Here is a 20,588-nt window from a genome sequence, read left to right as displayed (position 1 = left end):
TGAACATGAATGACACTGGGATCGGAATGTCGGAACCCAGTAGTCGTTCGCAACTCAGCCTCGCGTACTCATTTAATCAGTCAATTTAAATTTCATTTAGCTTGCCTATTCTTCAAGTTTATGATATATTCACTTTTTCTATTTAAAAAGGGTAATCCAAACAGACCATAAAAACGATTTTATAATAAGCCGACTTCAACTTCCATCACTTACGACACGAACTTATTTTGGGTGGGTTTTTTTAACAAAACCGTTTGACTCAAACTAAAGCTTCGGCATTGGATAAGGAGCGAGGTCCCTGTTGCCATCTTGCTTAGTTTTATACAGAGACTGGGTTGCCAGCTTGGCTGTTCTTGATAAATAGTAGTAAATAGCACAACCTTGTGCAATGAGAGATAGAGAGAGAGAGAGAGAGATTTTGAACAAAAAACGAATATCTCTCTCTCTCTCTTACCCTCTCTCTCTCTCTCTCTCTTGCCCTCTCTCTCTCTCTCTCACTCTCTCTCTCTCTCTCTCTCTCTCTCTCTCTCTCTCTCCCTCTCTCTCTCTTTCCTATTTCATCTGTCACACTGTTTGACAATCTTCTTCACCTGGCTCACTTGTACTTGTAATATCGGGTGTAAGGTAAAATTTTGAACAATTATTATTATTTATAAAATGCAGAAACTTTGCAAATAAACCGATAGACTAGATATTAATTCGATTCGAAAAGTGAAACACAAAAGGAGAATTTGCGAATACCCGGTCCAGACATAAGCGTCATGGTCTTATTTATAAAGTGCAGAATCTTTGCAAATAAACGGATAAAATAGAGATTAATTCGATTCGAAAAGTGGAACACAAAAGCAGAATTTGCGAATGCCCGGTCCAGACATAAGTGTTATGGTCTTATTTATAAAATCTAGAAACTTTGAAAATAAACGGACAAGATAGAGATTCATTCGATTCGAAAAGTGGAACACAAAAGCAGAATTTGCGAATGCCCGGTCCAGACATAAGCGTTATGGTCTTATTTATAAAGTGCAGAAACTTTGCAAATAAACGGATAAGATAGAGATTCATTCGATTCGAAAAGTGGAACACAAAAGCAGAATTTGCGAATGCCCGGTCCAGACATAAGCGTTATGGTCTTATTTATAAAATGCAGAAACTTTGCAAATAAACGGATAAGATAGAGATTCATTCGATTCGAAAAGTGGAACACAAAAGCAGAATTTGCGAATGCCCGGTCCAGACATAAGCGCTATGGTCTTATTTATAAAGTGCAGAAACTTTGCAAATAAACGGATAAGATAGAGATTCATTCGATTCGAAAAGTGGAACACAAAAGCAGAATTTGCGAATGCCCGGTCCAGACATAAGCGCTATGGTCTTATTTATAAAGTGCAGAAACTTTGCAAATAAACGGATAAGATAGAGATTCATTCGATTCGAAAAGTGGAACACAAAAGCAGAATCTGCGAATGCCCGGTCCAGACATAAGCGTTATGGTCTTATTTATAAAGTGCAGAAACTTTGCAAATAAACGGATAGACTAGATGTTATTTCGATTCGAAAAGTGGAACACAAAAGGAAAATTTGCGAATACCCAGTCCAGACATAAGCGTCATAGTCCTATTTATAAAGTACAGAATCTTTGCAAATAGACGGATAAAATAGAGAGATTAATTCGATTCGAAAAGTGGAACACAAAAGCAGAATTTGCGAATGCCCGGTCCAGACATAAGCGCTATGGTCTTATTTATAAAGTGCAGAAACTTTGCAAATAAACGGATAAGATAGAGATTCATTCGATTCGAAAAGTGGAACACAAAAGCAGAATCTGCGAATGCCCGGTCCAGACATAAGCGTTATGGTCTTATTTATAAAGTGCAGAAACTTTGCAAATAAACGGATAGACTAGATGTTATTTCGATTCGAAAAGTGGAACACAAAAGGAAAATTTGCGAATACCCAGTCCAGACATAAGCGTCATAGTCCTATTTATAAAGTACAGAATCTTTGCAAATAGACGGATAAAATAGAGATTAATTCGATTCGAAAAGTGGAACACAAAAGCAGAATTTGCGAATGCTCGGTCCAGACATAAGCGCTATGGTCTTATTTATAAAGTGCAGAAACTTTGCAAATAAACGGATAAGATAGAGATTCATTCGATTCGAAAAGTGGAACACAAAAGCAGAATTTGCGAATGCCCGGTCCAGACATAAGCGCTATGGTCTTATTTATAAAGTGCAGAAACTTTGCAAATAAACGGAAAAAACAGATTAATTCTAATCGAACAGTGGAACACAAAGGCAGAATCTGCGAACAACCGGTCCAGACATAAGCGTTATGGTCTTATTTATAAAGTGCAGAAAATTTGCAAATAAACGGATAAGATAGAGATATATTCGATTCGAAAAGTGGAACACAAAAGCAGAATTTGTGAATACCCGGTCCAGGCATAAGCGTCATGGTCTTGTTTAAATGAAACAATGCCATTTAAAAAAATATATGGTCAATGAGTAATTAAGCTAAATATGCGGAGTTCAAATAGATAATTTGATCTGTGAATTATTTTTATAATTAGCTGTTTTTATTCTCCATCATTTAGGTTATGTGATTAAGTTTATAATTGAAATACAAACTTTATCTCACTTATCAATGTTTTGCAATAAAGGAGAGTGTGAGTGAACCTGAGCAAAGGAAATTATTTGAGAGAGTGATATTTATCATGCTTTTCAGTTTGTAGTTGAATTCTAGAATGGATTCTTTATAGTTCTCATTGATTGTATGTCAGTATGTCAGTCTTTAGGACACCGATTACCCTAATGCGGCCACAATTTACAATGTGACGGCCACAAGCCCGTTAAACACAGAGTGGGGTATTGTTGTTTGCAAGTAATGCTATGGTTTTAATAGGATATCTGTCTCCTATTAAAATACATTCCTGTGTTGGATTTTGGATTAAATTCATGTCTTCTTCGGATTTTGGGATATTTAATTTTCATGGATTGTGATTGTGATTTTCAAGACTATTAATGTAAGTAAATGCCCAAATAGATATTTTTATTCATTTATTCTTTATTTATTTTTTTAGTCTTGTTTTGTTTTGAAGCATTTATTATAAGAAATATTGTACATATGCACTTATACACCAAAGACTATATCCTTTCAACTGCTTTTTTTTATATTATTATTATTATTATTATTATTATTATATTATTATTATTATTATTATATTATTATTATTATTATTATTATTATTATTATAATAATAATAATAATAATAATAATAATATAAATAATAAATAAAATAATATAATAATAATAATAATAATTATAATAATAATAATAATAAATAATAATAATAATATAATATAATAATAATAATAATAAGTGCATTGAGTGAAATCCCAATCATGGTTGCCCAAATAAAACTGGCGCTAGAATCCCGACTACCTGTCTAAACGAATGTTGTTTGTACGATACATACTAACTACACGTTCAATATCGGGGGCAGAAAATATACGTTTGGTTTTATGAAATTAAAACAGTAGTCCCACATTGTTCTTTGATGTTATTTGTGGTTGCATTTGCTTTGAAACTTACACATTATATTGTGTTACATTGTTTACAAAATATTTCTGGTACTCTTATGCATGTGTAGTCAACGGACCACCGGTCAATCGTGTTCTTTATTATTTTATTATTAATTTTGGCTTGACATCTTACATATGTGAATTTGACAGGTTGTTATGGATGGTAATTATAACATTAAGTGATTTTTAAACATTTTTACGGCGTTTTAAATGTCTTTCTTGCATTCATTGCCGAGCACCTCCACTTTTCTGTTACTATTTTAACGATCAGCTGATTTTCTCTTGCCTCCCCTTTAATTTCGCGGACTTTTTTCAGAACGAGGCGTGGGAGTGGCTAATTGTCTTTCACTGCTTAAATAATTGGGCCAAGACGGCCAATCTAGCGATGCACGCCCTGAGGTCCTACTTGGGATAAATTAAAACCCTATCAGTTTTATCACTGAAAGAAGAGGCTTTGCTTCACTAGGATTTACTGATGAAGAGAATGGCAATACATATATATTTTATCATTGTTGGTTTTGCTTAAATATATTATTAAATATCAAAAAGAACAGTAAACAAAGTATGCACCGAGAAGAGCCCCGAGGTACTATAAATAAAAATCCCTGACCCCACGGAGTCCTTCATCCCCGCACACTCCCAACGATCTCTACTCAACTTGTATTGTGTGCATTGGCTAATAATAGTATAATTATAAAGATGTCGCTGATTGTGTGTGAAGTTAACAAGTACTTTGCGTTTGGAATTTAATGTGGATTATTAAATTCAATTATTCTAAAGTTGTGTGTCATACAGTTAGTATTCAGAGAAAATGTATTATCGCTGTTGTCATTGTTTATGAAACACCTGTTTTTATCTTGAATCATTTTATTTTAAAAAGTTATTTCTGTAATTTGTAACCAATCATGAATCATGTTGATTTTTTAATTGAAAATCAATTCCGACACTTATCCCCTCAAGAGAAAATAGTGGTGAAAGATTTAGGTCCACACAAACCAGTGAATTTTAACTTAGTTTCTAACACACCGAGGAGACAGCGCCGATTTAATAATGATTATTTTAAAAATGTTGAATGGCTTACTGCCAGTGAAAGCCGTATTGCTTGATTTTTGGTGATGTATGCTATAACGGACAACAGGAGGATTCAGTGATATTGCGCACATATCTCAGGCACTGAAGAAACATTCTGAATCAAATAGCCATGTCACAGATGCTGTTAAATATAAACTTTTCAACGTTGTAGATATAAGATATAATCAGTTGGAAACAGGACATGCTGCGTCTGTGAGTCGTTATAATGAACAGGTGAAAGTTAACGGACAAGTTTTGTCCAAGATAATTGATGCTCTTTTGTGAGTACGTCTCGTTAATATTCTAACACACACACACACACACACACACATACATGCACACACAAATATACGCACATATGCAAACATATGCACACATAAAGACAAACAATTGCAATACCCCCCTCTCCACACACACACACACACACACACACACACACACACGCACACATACAAAGTAGGTCAAATTTAGTTAAATTAACTAGACCAATAAAATTCGATTCTGTAATTCGGATTTGTGCCGCCTTAAATACAATGTGACCAACCGCCCCTGCCCCCCAACCCTTTACGTTTCACGCTGTTATCGTTGCCAAACCCGTTGTCGTCACCATCATCATCGTCATCATCATTCTCATCGTAGTCATCATCATAATCGTCATCATCATGGTCGTCATCATCATCATCATCATCATCATCATCATCATCATCATCATCATCATCATCATCATCATCAACGTCGTCGTCATCATTATCATTGTCATCATCATCATCATTATTATTATTATCATTATTATTATCATTATTATTATTATTATTATTATTATTATTATTATTATTATTATCATTATTATTATTATCATTATCATTACCATTATAATAATAATAATAATAATAATAATAATAATAATAATAATAATAATAATAATAATAATAATAATAATAATTATTATTATTATTATCTATTGTCATTGTCATCGTCATCATTATCGTCGTCGTCGTCGTCATCATCAGCACCATCTTACTGGAAACTGTGTTAACTACCGATTTTTTTTTTTTTTGCAACAATTAACTCGCAATATTGAATTGTATAAAATAACAAAATGGAGAAACAAAAAGTTCTTTTTTTTTTTGCTTCTGTCTCCACTGTCACCTCAATCTGTGTCTGTGTTCATGATAATAAGTTTTTTAGCGGCTTTGTGGTCTAGTGGTATGACACTCGCTTTCGGATCGGAAGGTCCTGGGTTCGAGCCTCACGCTCGGCGCATAGTTGAGTTCTTGGAAAAGGCACTTTACCCACATTCTCTCACCGTACTCAGTTGTAAAATGAGTACCTGGCCGTTACCATCGGTGTTTTTGTCCGAAAAATTGTAATATCGCCTAACAGGCGGCATGTCCCGTCCTACATGTTAAATGTTGCTGTTGACCAGGGACTCCTTGTAATGCGCGTTGAGCAGATTTAGTGGATATTGCGCTATATAAAGCTCAATGTTTTTTTTTGTTTTTTGTTTTTTAACTTACTCAATCCTTGAGATTTTTTTGCTCTTCAAAATTGGAAAAAATGTATTAAAAATGAGCATGTACATAGATAGTTTTATTCAACTACCATTAACATAATGTAAAAACTAAAAACATGAGCTTTGATACTACGCCTATAATTTGTCTCCGAAAAATGTAATAAATAGGCATGGGGTAAAAGTAATCCGGGTAAACTACGGATATAGTCGGTGTTAGGGTCCCAAGATACGCCCCACTCTTTCATCTCTGCCAAAATTGTTCGCCTCCAAGTTAGTAGTAGTAGTAGTAGTAGTAGTAGTAGTAGTAGTAGTAGTAGTAGTAGTAGTACTCGTAGTAGTAGTAGTAGTTGTTGTAGTAGTAGTAGTAGTAGTACTACTCTCACCACGCTCTCACCTGCCAGGCGGAGTTGTCGTACCAATAAGGTCGCAGGTTCAAACCCCACCACCGCCGCGAAAAAAATTTTTATTCTCTATTGTCTTCTGGCACTTTTCTACTCACTTCATATCTTGTTGTTACCAACATAAGTGCCTGCTCCACTCACTTTTCTGAATTAAAAATTCACCCCATACACCGGAGCATACTCAATGTCTCAATCGTTTCTATGTTATATGTTTGTGATGAGAATATTGGCTATTAGGCTTAACTGCTGGTCAAAATTACTTCGCGATGGTGGTGAACGATCGGCGATCTCAAGAAGTGGGTGAGAGAGGGATCTAGAAATGACTTTGGGTTTGAAACGAATATTTTTGTGTTCGTGGATAGCTCACACGGTAGAGCCACGCTCTCACCTGCCAGGCGGAGTTGTCGTACCAATAAGGTCGCAGGTTCAAACCCCACCACCGCCGCGAAAAAAATTTTTATTCTCTATTGTCTTCTGGCACTTTTCTACTCACTTCATATCTTGTTGTTACCAACATAAGTGCCTGCTCCACTCACTTTTCTGAATTAAAAATTCACCCCATACACCGGAGCATACTCAATGTCTCAATCGTTTCTATGTTATATGTTTGTGATGAGAATATTGGCTATTAGGCTTAACTGCTGGTCAAAATTACTTCGCGATGGTGGTGAACGAATCGGCGATCTCAAGAAGTGGGTGAGAGAGGGATCTAGAAATGACTTTGGGTTTGAAACGAATATTTTTGTGTTCGTGGATAGCTCACACGGTAGAGCCACGCTCTCACCTGCCAGGCGGAGTTGTCGTACCAATAAGGTCGCAGGTTCAAACCCCACCACCGCCGCGAAAAAATTTTTTATTCTCTATTGTCTTCTGGCACTTTTCTACTCACTTCATATCTTGTTGTTACCAACATAAGTGCCTGCTCCACTCACTTTTCTGAATTAAAAATTCACCCCATACACCGGAGCATACTCAATGTCTCAATCGTTTCTATGTTATATGTTTGTGATGAGAATATTGGCTATTAGGCTTAACTGCTGGTCAAAATTACTTCGCGATGGTGGTGAACGAATCGGCGATCTCAAGAAGTGGGTGAGAGAGGGATCTAGAAATGACTTTGGGTTTGAAACGAATATTTTTGTGTTCGTGGATAGCTCACACGGTAGAGCCACGCTCTCACCTGCCAGGCGGAGTTGTCGTACCAATAAGGTCGCAGGTTCAAACCCCACCACCGCCGCGAAAAAATTTTTATTCTCTATTGTCTTCTGGCACTTTTCTACTCACTTCATATCTTGTTGTTACCAACATAAGTGCCTGCTCCACTCACTTTTCTGAATTAAAAATTCACCCCATACACCGGAGCATACTCAATGTCTCAATCGTTTCTATGTTATATGTTTGTGATGAGAATATTGGCTATTAGGCTTAACTGCTGGTCAAAATTACTTCGCGATGGTGGTGAACGAATCGGCGATCTCAAGAAGTGGGTGAGAGAGGGATCTAGAAATGACTTTGGGTTTGAAACGAATATTTTTGTGTTCGTGGATAGCTCACACGGTAGAGCCACGCTCTCACCTGCCAGGCGGAGTTGTCGTACCAATAAGGTCGCAGGTTCAAACCCCACCACCGCCGCGAAAAAATTTTTTATTCTCTATTGTCTTCTGGCACTTTTCTACTCACTTCATATCTTGTTGTTACCAACATAAGTGCCTGCTCCACTCACTTTTCTGAATTAAAAATTCACCCCATACACCGGAGCATACTCAATGTCTCAATCGTTTCTATGTTATATGTTTGTGATGAGAATATTGGCTATTAGGCTTAACTGCTGGTCAAAATTACTTCGCGATGGTGGTGAACGAATCGGCGATCTCAAGAAGTGGGTGAGAGAGGGATCTAGAAATGACTTTGGGTTTGAAACGAATATTTTTGTGTTCGTGGATAGCTCACACGGTAGAGCCACGCTCTCACCTGCCAGGCGGAGTTGTCGTACCAATAAGGTCGCAGGTTCAAACCCCACCACCGCCGCGAAAAAATTTTTTATTCTCTATTGTCTTCTGGCACTTTTCTACTCACTTCATATCTTGTTGTTACCAACATAAGTGCCTGCTCCACTCACTTTTCTGAATTAAAAATTCACCCCATACACCGGAGCATACTCAATGTCTCAATCGTTTCTATGTTATATGTTTGTGATGAGAATATTGGCTATTAGGCTTAACTGCTGGTCAAAATTACTTCGCGATGGTGGTGAACGAATCGGCGATCTCAAGAAGTGGGTGAGAGAGGGATCTAGAAATGACTTTGGGTTTGAAACGAATATTTTTGTGTTCGTGGATAGCTCACACGGTAGAGCCACGCTCTCACCTGCCAGGCGGAGTTGTCGTACCAATAAGGTCGCAGGTTCAAACCCCACCACCGCCGCGAAAAAAATTTTTATTCTCTATTGTCTTCTGGCACTTTTCTACTCACTTCATATCTTGTTGTTACCAACATAAGTGCCTGCTCCACTCACTTTTCTGAATTAAAAATTCACCCCATACACCGGAGCATACTCAATGTCTCAATTGTTTCTATGTTATATGTTTGTGATGAGAATATTGGCTATTAGGCTTAACTGCTGGTCAAAATTACTTCGCGATGGTGGTGAACGAATCGGCGATCTCAAGAAGTGGGTGAGAGAGGGATCTAGAAATGACTTTGGGTTTGAAACGAATATTTTTGTGTTCGTGGATAGCTCACACGGTAGAGCCACGCTCTCACCTGCCAGGCGGAGTTGTCGTACCAATAAGGTCGCAGGTTCAAACCCCACCACCGCCGCGAAAAAAAATTTTATTCTCTATTGTCTTCTGGCACTTTTCTACTCACTTCATATCTTGTTGTTACCAACATAAGTGCCTGCTCCACTCACTTTTCTGAATTAAAAATTCACCCCATACACCGAAGCATACTCAATGTCTCAATCGTTTCTATGTTATATGTTTGTGATGAGAATATTGGCTATTAGGCTTAACTGCTGGTCAAAATTACTTCGCGATGGTGGTGAACGAATCGGCGATCTCAAGAAGTCGGTGAGAGAGGGATCTAGAAATGACTTTGGGTTTGAAACGAATATTTTTGTGTTCGTGGATAGCTCACACGGTAGAGCCACGCTCTCACCTGCCAGGCGGAGTTGTCGTACCAATAAGGTCGCAGGTTCAAACCCCACCACCGCCGCGAAAAATTTTTTTATTCTCTATTGTCTTCTGGCACTTTTCTACTCACTTCATATCTTGTTAGTAGTAGTAGTAGTAGTAGTAGTAGTAGTAGTAGTAGTAGTAGTAGTAGTAGTAGTAAAAGTAGTAGTAGTAGTAGTAGTAGTAGTAGTAGTAGTAGTAGTAGTAGTAGTAGTAGTAGTAGTAGTAGTAGTAGTAGCGTATGGCTACACCTCCAAATTTATTTCGTCAACCCAGCTTCTAAAGTCTTGTCTTCCTCCGCCCTAAGAACGATTTCGTAGCCTTCAACTTTAGTGACTGGACAGTGGAGGACGATGTGATCGCTGGTCTCTGGGGCTGCCTGACATTTCTGGCAGGTATCACTATTTCGAAGTTTCCATAATCTGCACATATTTGATGCAGTTCTGCCATGTCCAGTTAAGAGGCGATTTGAGGAAGTCCAGTATTTCCTGGCGTTATTGAATGCAGGCACTCTTTTGGTTGGATCTTTAATGATGTTTCCTCCTCTTGGTGTTTCCCTGTTCCACATTTCTCTCCAGTTTTCCTCCACACTGAAGTCTGCCATTTTTGTTAGGTGGAAAGTAAGGTGATCATCCTTGTCTACGTTCATGCCAACGAATATCAAGTCTTGCCCCACCCCATCGCTGGTCTCATTGCACATTTCTCTATGTTTCCATTCATTGCGAGCAAAATTCACAGTTCTTTTGTGTAGCGCGCTATTCTATAGATAGAATGATGATGACGTCACTCAGGCCTTTGTCATTGTATTTTGCCATCCACGTTTATGAGTAATTCTCACTTAACTTTATAAACCAGACTATAAACGTTCAAGGTAACACATAGTTGGTCCGTTATACTTCCGGATGGCAATGTTGTGAGTTTCTTAACCAAGCGCATACTATCTATTCAAAATTATTTTCTGTAGATCAGAGGGACGCTGCTTCCAAATTTCTGCACGTGTTATCTTGTAGAAAATGCTATTTATAAGGGAACACTGTTAAAATACCTTGTCTCTTGTTTGGACCCGCAGACCGGGTTGAGTTGAGAGCCAAACACAGTACACCAACACCATCTCTACACATTCTAACCTACACTTATAAATAACCGAAATAGCTTTTCTCTAAACATTATTATAACACAACGGTTTTCCTTTCTATTTCAGATACGATGGCCTTGACCCCAAATCCCCGAGCAGTCCACAGCCTTACTTGGCCGTAAGCTTCTCAAAGGTCGAGAACAATGCCAATATCTACGAAAACACCAATATGGCGGTCTACGAAAATATACAACCACCAACTCCAAAACAAAACCAACAACAAAAGCAGCGCGCGAAAATGGCTGAAAAAAAATCTGAGCAAAAGAATGGATTGAACCAGCAAGAAGAGCAGAGCCAAACTGATGTTCTTTACGTGAACACAGCTGAAATCAGCAACATTATACACAACAAAAACTGTAGCATCAAAATCAAGCAGCCCTTAGAGAAGGCATCGAGTGATTGCAGTTGCGTGGACAATAATATGGAGGAGGAATCGGCCTCGGAGGATTACGTTCTAGTTCCTCCGTCATACGACTCGGTGAACAGGAAGAACTCGAAAAAGTCGCCAAAAGCGACTAGAACACCCGGTTTTAACAAAACGGCTGACACTGATGATTCTAATTTATATTTAGAACCGAACAAAGTAGAAAATAATACAGGCCAAGGAATCGTAGGTGGACATGAGGCGCCGCCTGTGTCTTCTGAAGGGAAGCAGGATAAGGCTGATCGATGTGATGAAGCTATTGAGGAATATTATTTAGAAGCCGATGGGGTACCCGCTGCCATATATGGTAATAGCGGTTGTGAGGAGGGCATGTACTCTGACCCTATGAGATATTCTAGTATATACGCTGTGCCGGACGGGGTGTAAAGAGGCGGGCGGAGAGGGGGTGAGTGGAGAAGGAGGAGGAGGAGGAGGAGGAGGAGGAGGAGGAGGAGGAGGAGGAGGAGAGCAGAAGAAAGATGAAAGCTTTGGGTGACGATGACAAAGGGGAGGGAAAGAGTGGAATAAGAGAAGGGTTGGTGAAAAATTTAAGGAAGTAAAAATTATAGACAAAAGAAAGAAAAAACAAGAGAAAGAGGAGGAGGAGGAGGGGGAGGAGGAGGAGGAGGAGGAGGAGGAGGAGGAGGAGGAGGAGGAGGAGAAGGAGGCTAAGAATGATGAGAAGAAGAAGAAGAAGAAGAAGAAGAAGAAGAAGAAGAAGAAGAAGAAGAAGAAGAAGAAGAAGAAGAAGAGGAAGAAGAAGAAGAAGAAGAAGAAGAAGAAGAAGAAAGAAGAAAGAAGAAGAAGAGAGAAGGAGAAGAGAAGAGAGGAGGAAAGGAGAGAGAAGTAGATAGAGAAAGAAGTAGAGAGAGAGAGAGATGAGAAGAGAGATAGAAGAAGAAGAGAGAGAGAGAGAGAGAGAGAGAGCAGGAAGTGGTGAAAGAATCAATATTTGAAAACGTGTGTATAAAACAGTGACAGACAGACCAAAGAGGAAATATCAGTTTGATGGTCAAAATAAAATTGGAGCTTCGAGTAAATCATATATCTTCATCCTCGTCTCTCGTCCTCCAATGTTGGTGTTTTGTGATGGACGGAGGGTCACGGTGGAAACGCGTACCCTTGTGTAGAATATAGGCATGAATGTGTCCCACCTATCGGATAACCTCTTTGGTGTAATGGTAGCACGTCTGACCTGTATTCAGGAAGTCTAAGGTTCGATCCTCAGTCGAGACAGACTGATTATGTTGGGGGAGCTTTTTGTATTTTTCTCTCTTATTTGTCTGACACTGTTTTATACCCACTTTTTAAAAGATATTTATCTCACAACGTTTTAATGACCACTCACTCTTAATCCCAATGCCTTTGTATCAGTCCGGAGTGTATCACAGCCCAAAATGTGTCACAGTTTAGATATTTCACAGCCCAAAATGTGTCAAAGTTTAAATATTTCACAACCCAAAATGTGTCACAGTTTAGATATTTCACAACCCAAAATGTGTCACAGTTTAGATATTTCACAGCCCAAAATGTGTCACAGTTTAGATATTTCACAGCCCAAAATGTGTCAAAGTTTAAATATTTCACAACCCAAAATGTGTCACAGTTTAGATATTTCACAACCCAAAATGTGTCACAGTTTAGATATTTTACCGCCCAAAATGTGTCACAGTTTAGATATTTCACAGCCCAAAATGTGTCACAGTTTAGATATTTTACAACCCAAAATGTGTCAAAGTTTAAGATATTTCACAACCCAAAATGTGTCACAGTTTAGATATTTCACAACCCAAAATGTGTCACAGTTTAGATATTTCACAGCCCAAAATGTGTCACAGTTTAATATATTTCACAGCCCGATATGTGTCAAAGTTTAAGATATTTCAGGGCCTAAAATGAATCACGGCCTGAGATGAGTCATTACCTGGACACAGGACAGACAATTATAAACTTTTCTGATTCACCAATAATGAAAATCACAGTAATTCTATTCTTACAAGTGATGCCACTCTTTTCACACTCGATTGCTTTCTGGATTGAACGAACTAGAATCCTCGTGGGGAATGTTTCTCCAAGGCCGAGCTATTAACCTTGCAGTAAAGGGGGTTGTTGAACTCTCTCCTTACCGGTTGATCCTTTTCAGTAATTTCCAAAAATGGCAGGCTTACCCAGCAGAAAAATTGATTGTTTAAAACCCAAACAATCTCTCCAAAAAACAACTTTGTGTTCTTATTGATCAAACAAAGATCATTCTTCAACGTTTATGATATACGAAAATAAATCTGAATAAGAAAAATGTATATTGTGTCGTAACAAATGTGACGATTTTGATGCAGGTGGTAAGGAGAGGGTTAATCTTCCTCTGAATTGGAAAAGTCATGATCGACGTGGGATTGGATTGGTCACCTGACCTTACCACGTCATGGCATTCGCTAAGGACATTGGCTCTTCTGCTCACAGGGACATCTAGAAAGTTCTGCCATCCAACGACAATAGAACGGCGTCATTCACCAAAGACATTCTTGCTCTTGCTGCTAACATAAAAATCCACGAAGTTCTTTCATCGAACGGCGCCATTCACCAAGGACATTCTTGCCCCTTCTGCTGACATAGAAATCCACGAAGTTCTTTCATCCAACGACTGTACGACCCGATTCACCAGGACATTCTTGCTCCTTCTGTTAACACAGAAATCTACTGTCCCCGTATAAAACGATATAATTTATCAAGGAAAACGCCCCTTCCTCGGACAGAAAAAACCCCCCAACCAAAAACGTTTCTGTGGCCTCAGCACTGAACGGCGTCATCTTTCAAGTAGGACATTGGGCTTCTGCAGCTTGGACAAACGGTAACTTGGAAATCCCCCAAAGTTTTTGCGGTCCCGGAAAGAACGGCGACATTGCCCCGTCTGCTAACAGATATAAATAACAATGTGAAGTTGAATAGAATGTAAGCTTCACTTTAATTACAAAAACAGACAAAATGAACATTTCAGGTTTCCCATTTATAAAAAAAACAGGATGAATGAAACACTACAGATGAATGAGATAATGTGGTAGTGGCGTTGTTAAGATGAATAAACAAAAACATTGATGGGCAGGAAAGGAGCATTACTATTACCTACCCATCAATGTTTTTGTTTATTCTTCTTAACAACGCCACTACCACATTATCTCATTCATCTGTAGTGTTTCATTCATCCTGTTTTTTTTTTGATAAAGGGGAAAATCCCGAAACGGCCATTTGATGGGGAGTTTTTTTGTAATTAAATTGAAGCTTACATTCAACTTCACATTATTATTTATTTCTTCGAGCTTCGAGCAGCAACATTTACATTACCCAGTATTCATATGGTAACAGAGAAATCCATCACGTTTCTGTCGTTCCAGGACAAAAAACCTGAATACTCTTCAACAGTCCTAACGTCACTTCCCTCGTAATGACGCATGGTAACAAATTAGCAACTGGCTCTAAACTATCGGAACAATGGCGGACGCCCTTATGAAATATTTCTCCGGCGAGCATAAAAGCGTATCCAGAGGAAAACAAAACATAAATTTGATCAAGTTTTGACTTTTACACATTCTGATCACAAGACATATGAAAAGTTTTAGCCAGCATGAAGAATAAAAAGTAGTGATTTTCTTTGTTTAGAACCAAGATGGCCGCCGTTGCCGGGTGGCGAGACATCAGACTACTGAATCCAATTCTAGTACAATATTTGTACCGACAAACAGAATGTGTCAAAGACAAGACTGACGTTTGAAACACAAATTATTGTGGGGTTTTTTTTTCATTAGCTAAACCTAAATTTATAAATCCCCAATAGTATTGGATATTAGGATACGTGCCGCTATGTGGTCTTGTGGTATAACGCTCGCTTTCGGATCGGAAGGTCCTGGGTTCGAGCCTCGCTCGCTCGGCGCATAGTTGAGACCTTGGAAAAGACTCTTTACTCATATTGTCTCACGGTATTCATGTGTAAAATGAGTACCTAGCCGTCAACAGCGATGTCTTTGTCGGAAAAATTGTAATATCGCCAACAGTTGTCCTGTATCGTTCTATATGTTACGTGTTGCTGTTGGTCAGGGATCCTTTGTAAAGCACTGAGCACGTTTAGTGGATATTGCGCTATATAAATAAGCTCAAGTTTTTTGTTGTTTTAAAAAATATATTTTATGTTTTTCAATTCTTTTATTTGTAGATATGTCACTTTTCCTTTGATCTGCAGGTTTGATTCTCATTTCAGCACACACTTTATATTTAATAATTTCTTCTATGCATTTGTTTTATTACAATAGGGAATGAGATTAGCGGAAGAGTAGCGTCCCTTGATTGGACGTCACCGGCGGAGAACTTATTTGTAAACAAACCAACTACAAGCCAAGCCGCTCCAAATACAATATTTATTCATTTTTCTGTACAAAAAATGCATATCATAATCAACGTAGATCTTTTTTACTTTAGTTTTCTCCATTTTGAAATGTTAACAAAATATGATGTGGACTACAAATCAAAAATAAAAGATGGTTTGTTTACAAATAACTTCTCCGCCGGTGACGTCCAATCAAGGGACGCTACTCTTCCGCTAATATCATTCCTTATCTAGGGAGTCGATAAATCAACTCATAGATCTAAAATACAGATTGCACACTATCTAAACATAATCCTTATCGTCTGGATTTTGTTTGTGGTGATAGATAGTATAAAGTACACACGAGAGTGCGTCCGTCCATTATAAGAAAGAAACCATGTTTCGTGGTGACCGAACATCTTCAACACAAATGTGACCCTTCGCCTCAAGACGGTATTAAGTCGGGATGGTTAAGATGTTGAAAATTGATTTATAGCCAGAAATATCAGACTTGTGTTGAGTTTGTACGTTTTATTGAGGAGAATGGATACCATATTTTAGGGTGCCAATGCCAACAATTTATAAGCAATTGGTTCGTTCCGACATAATACCGTTTTGAGACGATGGGTCACAAATATCTTAACTCAAAGAGGGATTTATGATCTCCAAATATGTGCACAGGTCACACAATTAATAAATCGTAGTTTAACATCTCGAAATATAAAAATCTATGATTTATAGGATCATCTTTGATTTCAGGAAATTCCCCCATTATATTTCCCGGACAACCTGGTGCTTTCATGTCAAGACTCGAGGTGCCGAAATGAGCCAATAAAATGGAGAGAAAGATAACGTGAGTAAATGTGGCTCATATATAAACGTTGTTTATTTTGTGCTGTTCCCTTATATATGAGTCACATTTACTCAATTGTGACTCATCGTCTCAAAACGGTATTATGTCGGAACGAACCATATGCTTAAAAGCCGAATTAAATGTTAAACTGGTCAAAAATATAAAATATTGGCATTAGCACCCTAAAATATGGCATCCATTCTCCTCAATAAAACATACAAACTCAACACAAGTCTGATATTTCTGGCTATAAATTCAATTGTCAACATCTTAACCATCCCGACTTAATACCGTTTTCAGGCGAAGGGTCACAATTTATATTTCCTGTATCGTAACGAATGTGACGATTTTACTATAGTTGGTAAGGAGAGGGTTAATTCTATGAAAATGTCCAAAACATAAATATAAATTTTAATCAATTAAATGCCGCACTGACTGTGGAAAAACACGTATTATTCCAGCCCTCTTCCTAAATAGTAACGCTTAATGATATTATGTTTGCAATAGGCTTCAACAGTCGTGACGTCACTTCCCTCCTCGTAATGATGCATAATGACTTAGTAACTGGTTCTAAACTATCGAAACAATGGCGGACGGCCTTATGAAATACGTCTCCGACGAGCAAAAAAGCGTATCCTGAGGAGAAAAACAGTATAAATCTGATCATGTTTTGACATTTATACATTCTGATCACATGACATGTGAAAAGTTCTAGCCAGCATGAAGAATTAAAAGTACACATTTTCTTTGTATGGAACCATTTGGATGACTTGGAACGGGTCTAGCAAGACTCGTATTTCAAATTTTAGTTTCATTTTTCGTTTTGGTTCATTCACACGCAATAGCACATTGAAGAGTTTGGTCACATATGTAATGTTTTTCTTTTTGATAAACATATCTTTAGTGACCGGCGGATAGCTCAGTTGAAAGAGCACTCGCGTCATGCGCAAAGGGACAGGGATTGATCCCGGATGAAATAAGGAATTTTTTTTCTTCTGATCCCTGTTTCCTGCCCAATAATGATTTAAAAAATAACATTAACAAACTAAAAGTATAGGGAATGAGATTAGCGGAAGAGTAGCGTCCCTTGATTGGACGTCACCGGCGGAAAAGTTATTAGAGAGAGAACGTCATGTTGGTTTTGCGCATGCGTCTCTCGTCCTCGCTTCCGGTGAAAGCGGTTTGAGACACTTCACCGAAAGCGAGGACGAGAGAGACGCATGCACAAAACCAAATTGACGTTCTCTCTGTAAGGTGACGTCCAATCAAGGGACGCTACTCTTCCGCGAATCTCATTCCCTATATAAAACCTCATTTTATTCATCCCATAGGGGAAATTTGTCTCTTGGGTCTATTCCAAGGGAAGACTGGAAAAACACAGGCGTCAGCCGCTGTGCAGCGCCGCAAATTGAGCTAGGGCGAGTTGACTTACTTGCTCAAGGCTAGACAGCGCAGCGGCGGGTGATCGAACTCGGTACCTTTCCCGTACGAAGCAAAGACCGTACCGCTGAGCCACGCTGCCCACACAATAGACATCTTGGTCAGTTTAATATTTGGTAAAAAAAAAACAACACACTTTGTGACAGACCAGCTTCTTATCCAAAGGGTAGCAAGAATATCTGAGCTTGACCAGTGACAAGATGGGTGATATTGATGATAGTAACTCGCATGCATGCCTCGGCGTTGTATTTTTATATGAATGTATTCTACACACATTGCTTCACTCAACTCAAGTAAAGATAAGTACGGCAATGGCGTATTTAATATGATTGAAAAAAACCTCCGATGGATAACGTATTATATGGAATGGAAATGCCATCTTCGCAAGCTAATTTTTTTTTTCTTCAATTGAGCTTTTATATAGCGCAATGTCCACCAAACGTGCTCAAAGTGCTTTACAAGGGGTGCCTGGCCAACAAATTTATTTAACTTGTAGACGGGACAAGACGCCTTTTATTATAATTTTTTTTTCGGACAGAGACAACGTTGTTAGCGGCCAGGTACTTATTTTACACCCGATTACGGTGAGAAAATGCGAGTAAAGAGCCTTTTCCAAGAACTCAACTATGCGCCGAGCGAGGCTCGAACCCAGAACCTTCCAATCCGAAAGCGAGTGTCATACCACTAGACCACACGGAGCATTTTGAGTCGTGAAGCAAATTGAAATATGTGAATCTGTGAAAATGCTCTGTACAGATAGTTCAAAGATGACGTCACTCAGGTCTTTGTTATTGTTTTTTGCCATCCACGTTTATGAGTAATGCTCACTGAACTGTATTAACCCGATTATAAACGTTCATGGATACACACAGTTTTGTGTGTTGACCCGTTATACTTCCGGATGATAATGTTATGAGCTTCGTAACCAAGCGCATACTATCTATAAATGTTTTACTTTATCTTATGTTTTTTTTTTACAAATTATTTTAAGCCCCCGCGACTTTGAATAATATGATTTACAAGAGGCACCAGGGGCAACAATCTCACATTTTAGAGTCTTTCCTGTTTCCTTCCTACTCAATGCAATTGGATTCAATAGTCTGATGTCACGTCGCCCAGCAACGGCGGCCATCGTGGCTCTAAACAAAGAAAATCTATACTTTTTATTCTTCATGCTGGCTAGAACTTTTTCACATGTCTCGTGATCAGAATGTGTAAAAGTCAAAACATGATCAGATTTATGTTTTGTTTTCCTCTGGATAAGCTTTTATGCTTGTCGGAAAAATATTTCATAAGGGCGTCCGCCATTGTTTCAATAGTTTAGAGCTAGTTACTAAGTTACCATGCGTCATTACGAGGGAAGTGACGTCATGACTGTTGAAGCGTATTACAATTAGATTCAAATCAAAGGTTTATTTTTATTAGGTGGGGTTCCCCACCTCCCATAGTGGGCAGGGAACCACTTACTATGTCTTCTATCCCCATATATCTGTTTTCCAGCATGCTTTCTGTCTTTGTCTTGGAATGAGATTACTTGGTTTTGTCCTGGTCCAGGCCGGATGTCCTGGCTGAGAGGGAAACAGTCGAATATATAGTTAAAGTTTTTGGGTGATGATATTTCTTTTGTTGTAAATCATCTCTCTGGTATGTATTGTTATTTTTTATTTTTAACATAAGATTTTAAAATATTTGAGTGCATTCATCTGGGGACCTGTGCTTGTGTCTGGATGAGACTTTTAGGTGATCTCAAACTAAGTACTTTGACGGTGTGCTCTTGGCATCTACATCTGTCTCCTATTTGAACCAATTCCCCTTTGTCTTAGCTTTTCTTGGGTAATTATAATCATAGAACATTTTACTATCCCATTTTTCCCCCTTTTTACTGGCGCTGATATAACCTAAATATGTTGCAAGCGCCGTAAAACCCTTAAAAACAAACAAACAAACACACAAAGGTTTATTTTAGGCAAATTGCCAATATGAACCATGCATTTCAAATCAATACAGGTAAAAGAAAACTACCAAAATGATTAAATAGATAAATGAATAAATATGAATATAATCAAGGAATGACAGAAAAAATAAATAGATAAATAAGTGAATAAATAAAAATCTGACCATAAATTGACCATAATAAAAATAAAAAAAAAATAAAAATAATAATAATAATAATAATAATAATAATAATAATAATAATAATAATAATAATAATAATAATAATAATAATAATAATAATAATAATAATAATAATAATAATACTAATAATAATAATAATATATATAATATATATATATATATATATATATATATATATATATATATATATATAAACACATTAAAATATTTTTTCAGAAAACAAAATAAATAACAGACATAGAAATAAGACAACGGTCACTGACATTGAAAAATAAGTCATCGAGCACAGACAATGACAGAAAAATATTTCTAGGATAAAAAACAAAGATACATAAATAAATTTAAAATAAAAAGCAACAACAACAAGATCAACAATAGCAATAACCAAACCAATAACAATAAAAACAACAACAACCACAAACAAAAACGATAACAACGTCAAGAAAAACAACATCAATAACAACAACAACAACAACAACAATAGCAATAACCAAACCAATA

At 37.7% G+C, this 20,588-nt stretch overlaps 1 protein-coding gene across 8 annotated transcripts in view; it reads left to right on the top strand.

Annotated features, from left to right (window-relative positions):
- LOC144956789 (uncharacterized) overlaps positions 1-11,890 on the top strand; it is a 47,547-nt gene extending 35,657 nt beyond the window's left edge. For all 8 annotated transcript variants that reach the window (XM_078887510.1, XM_078887504.1, XM_078887511.1 and 5 more), the window contains one exon: positions 10,947-11,890. In XM_078887510.1, the coding sequence (XP_078743636.1) occupies positions 10,947-11,691 (745 nt within the window). In that variant the 3' untranslated portion in view covers positions 11,692-11,890. The remainder of the gene's footprint in view (positions 1-10,946) is intronic.
- Positions 11,891-20,588: the final 8,698 nt, after the last annotated feature.

Source organism: Berghia stephanieae, chromosome 11 (assembly GCF_034508935.2).
Source record: "Berghia stephanieae isolate SIO BIC M18660-M18661 chromosome 11, UCSD_Bste_1.3, whole genome shotgun sequence".
NCBI lineage: Eukaryota > Metazoa > Mollusca > Gastropoda > Nudibranchia > Aeolidiidae > Berghia > Berghia stephanieae.
The sequence above is the reverse complement of the archived record's forward strand: the minus strand, read 5'-3'. Positions and strand labels throughout refer to the sequence as shown.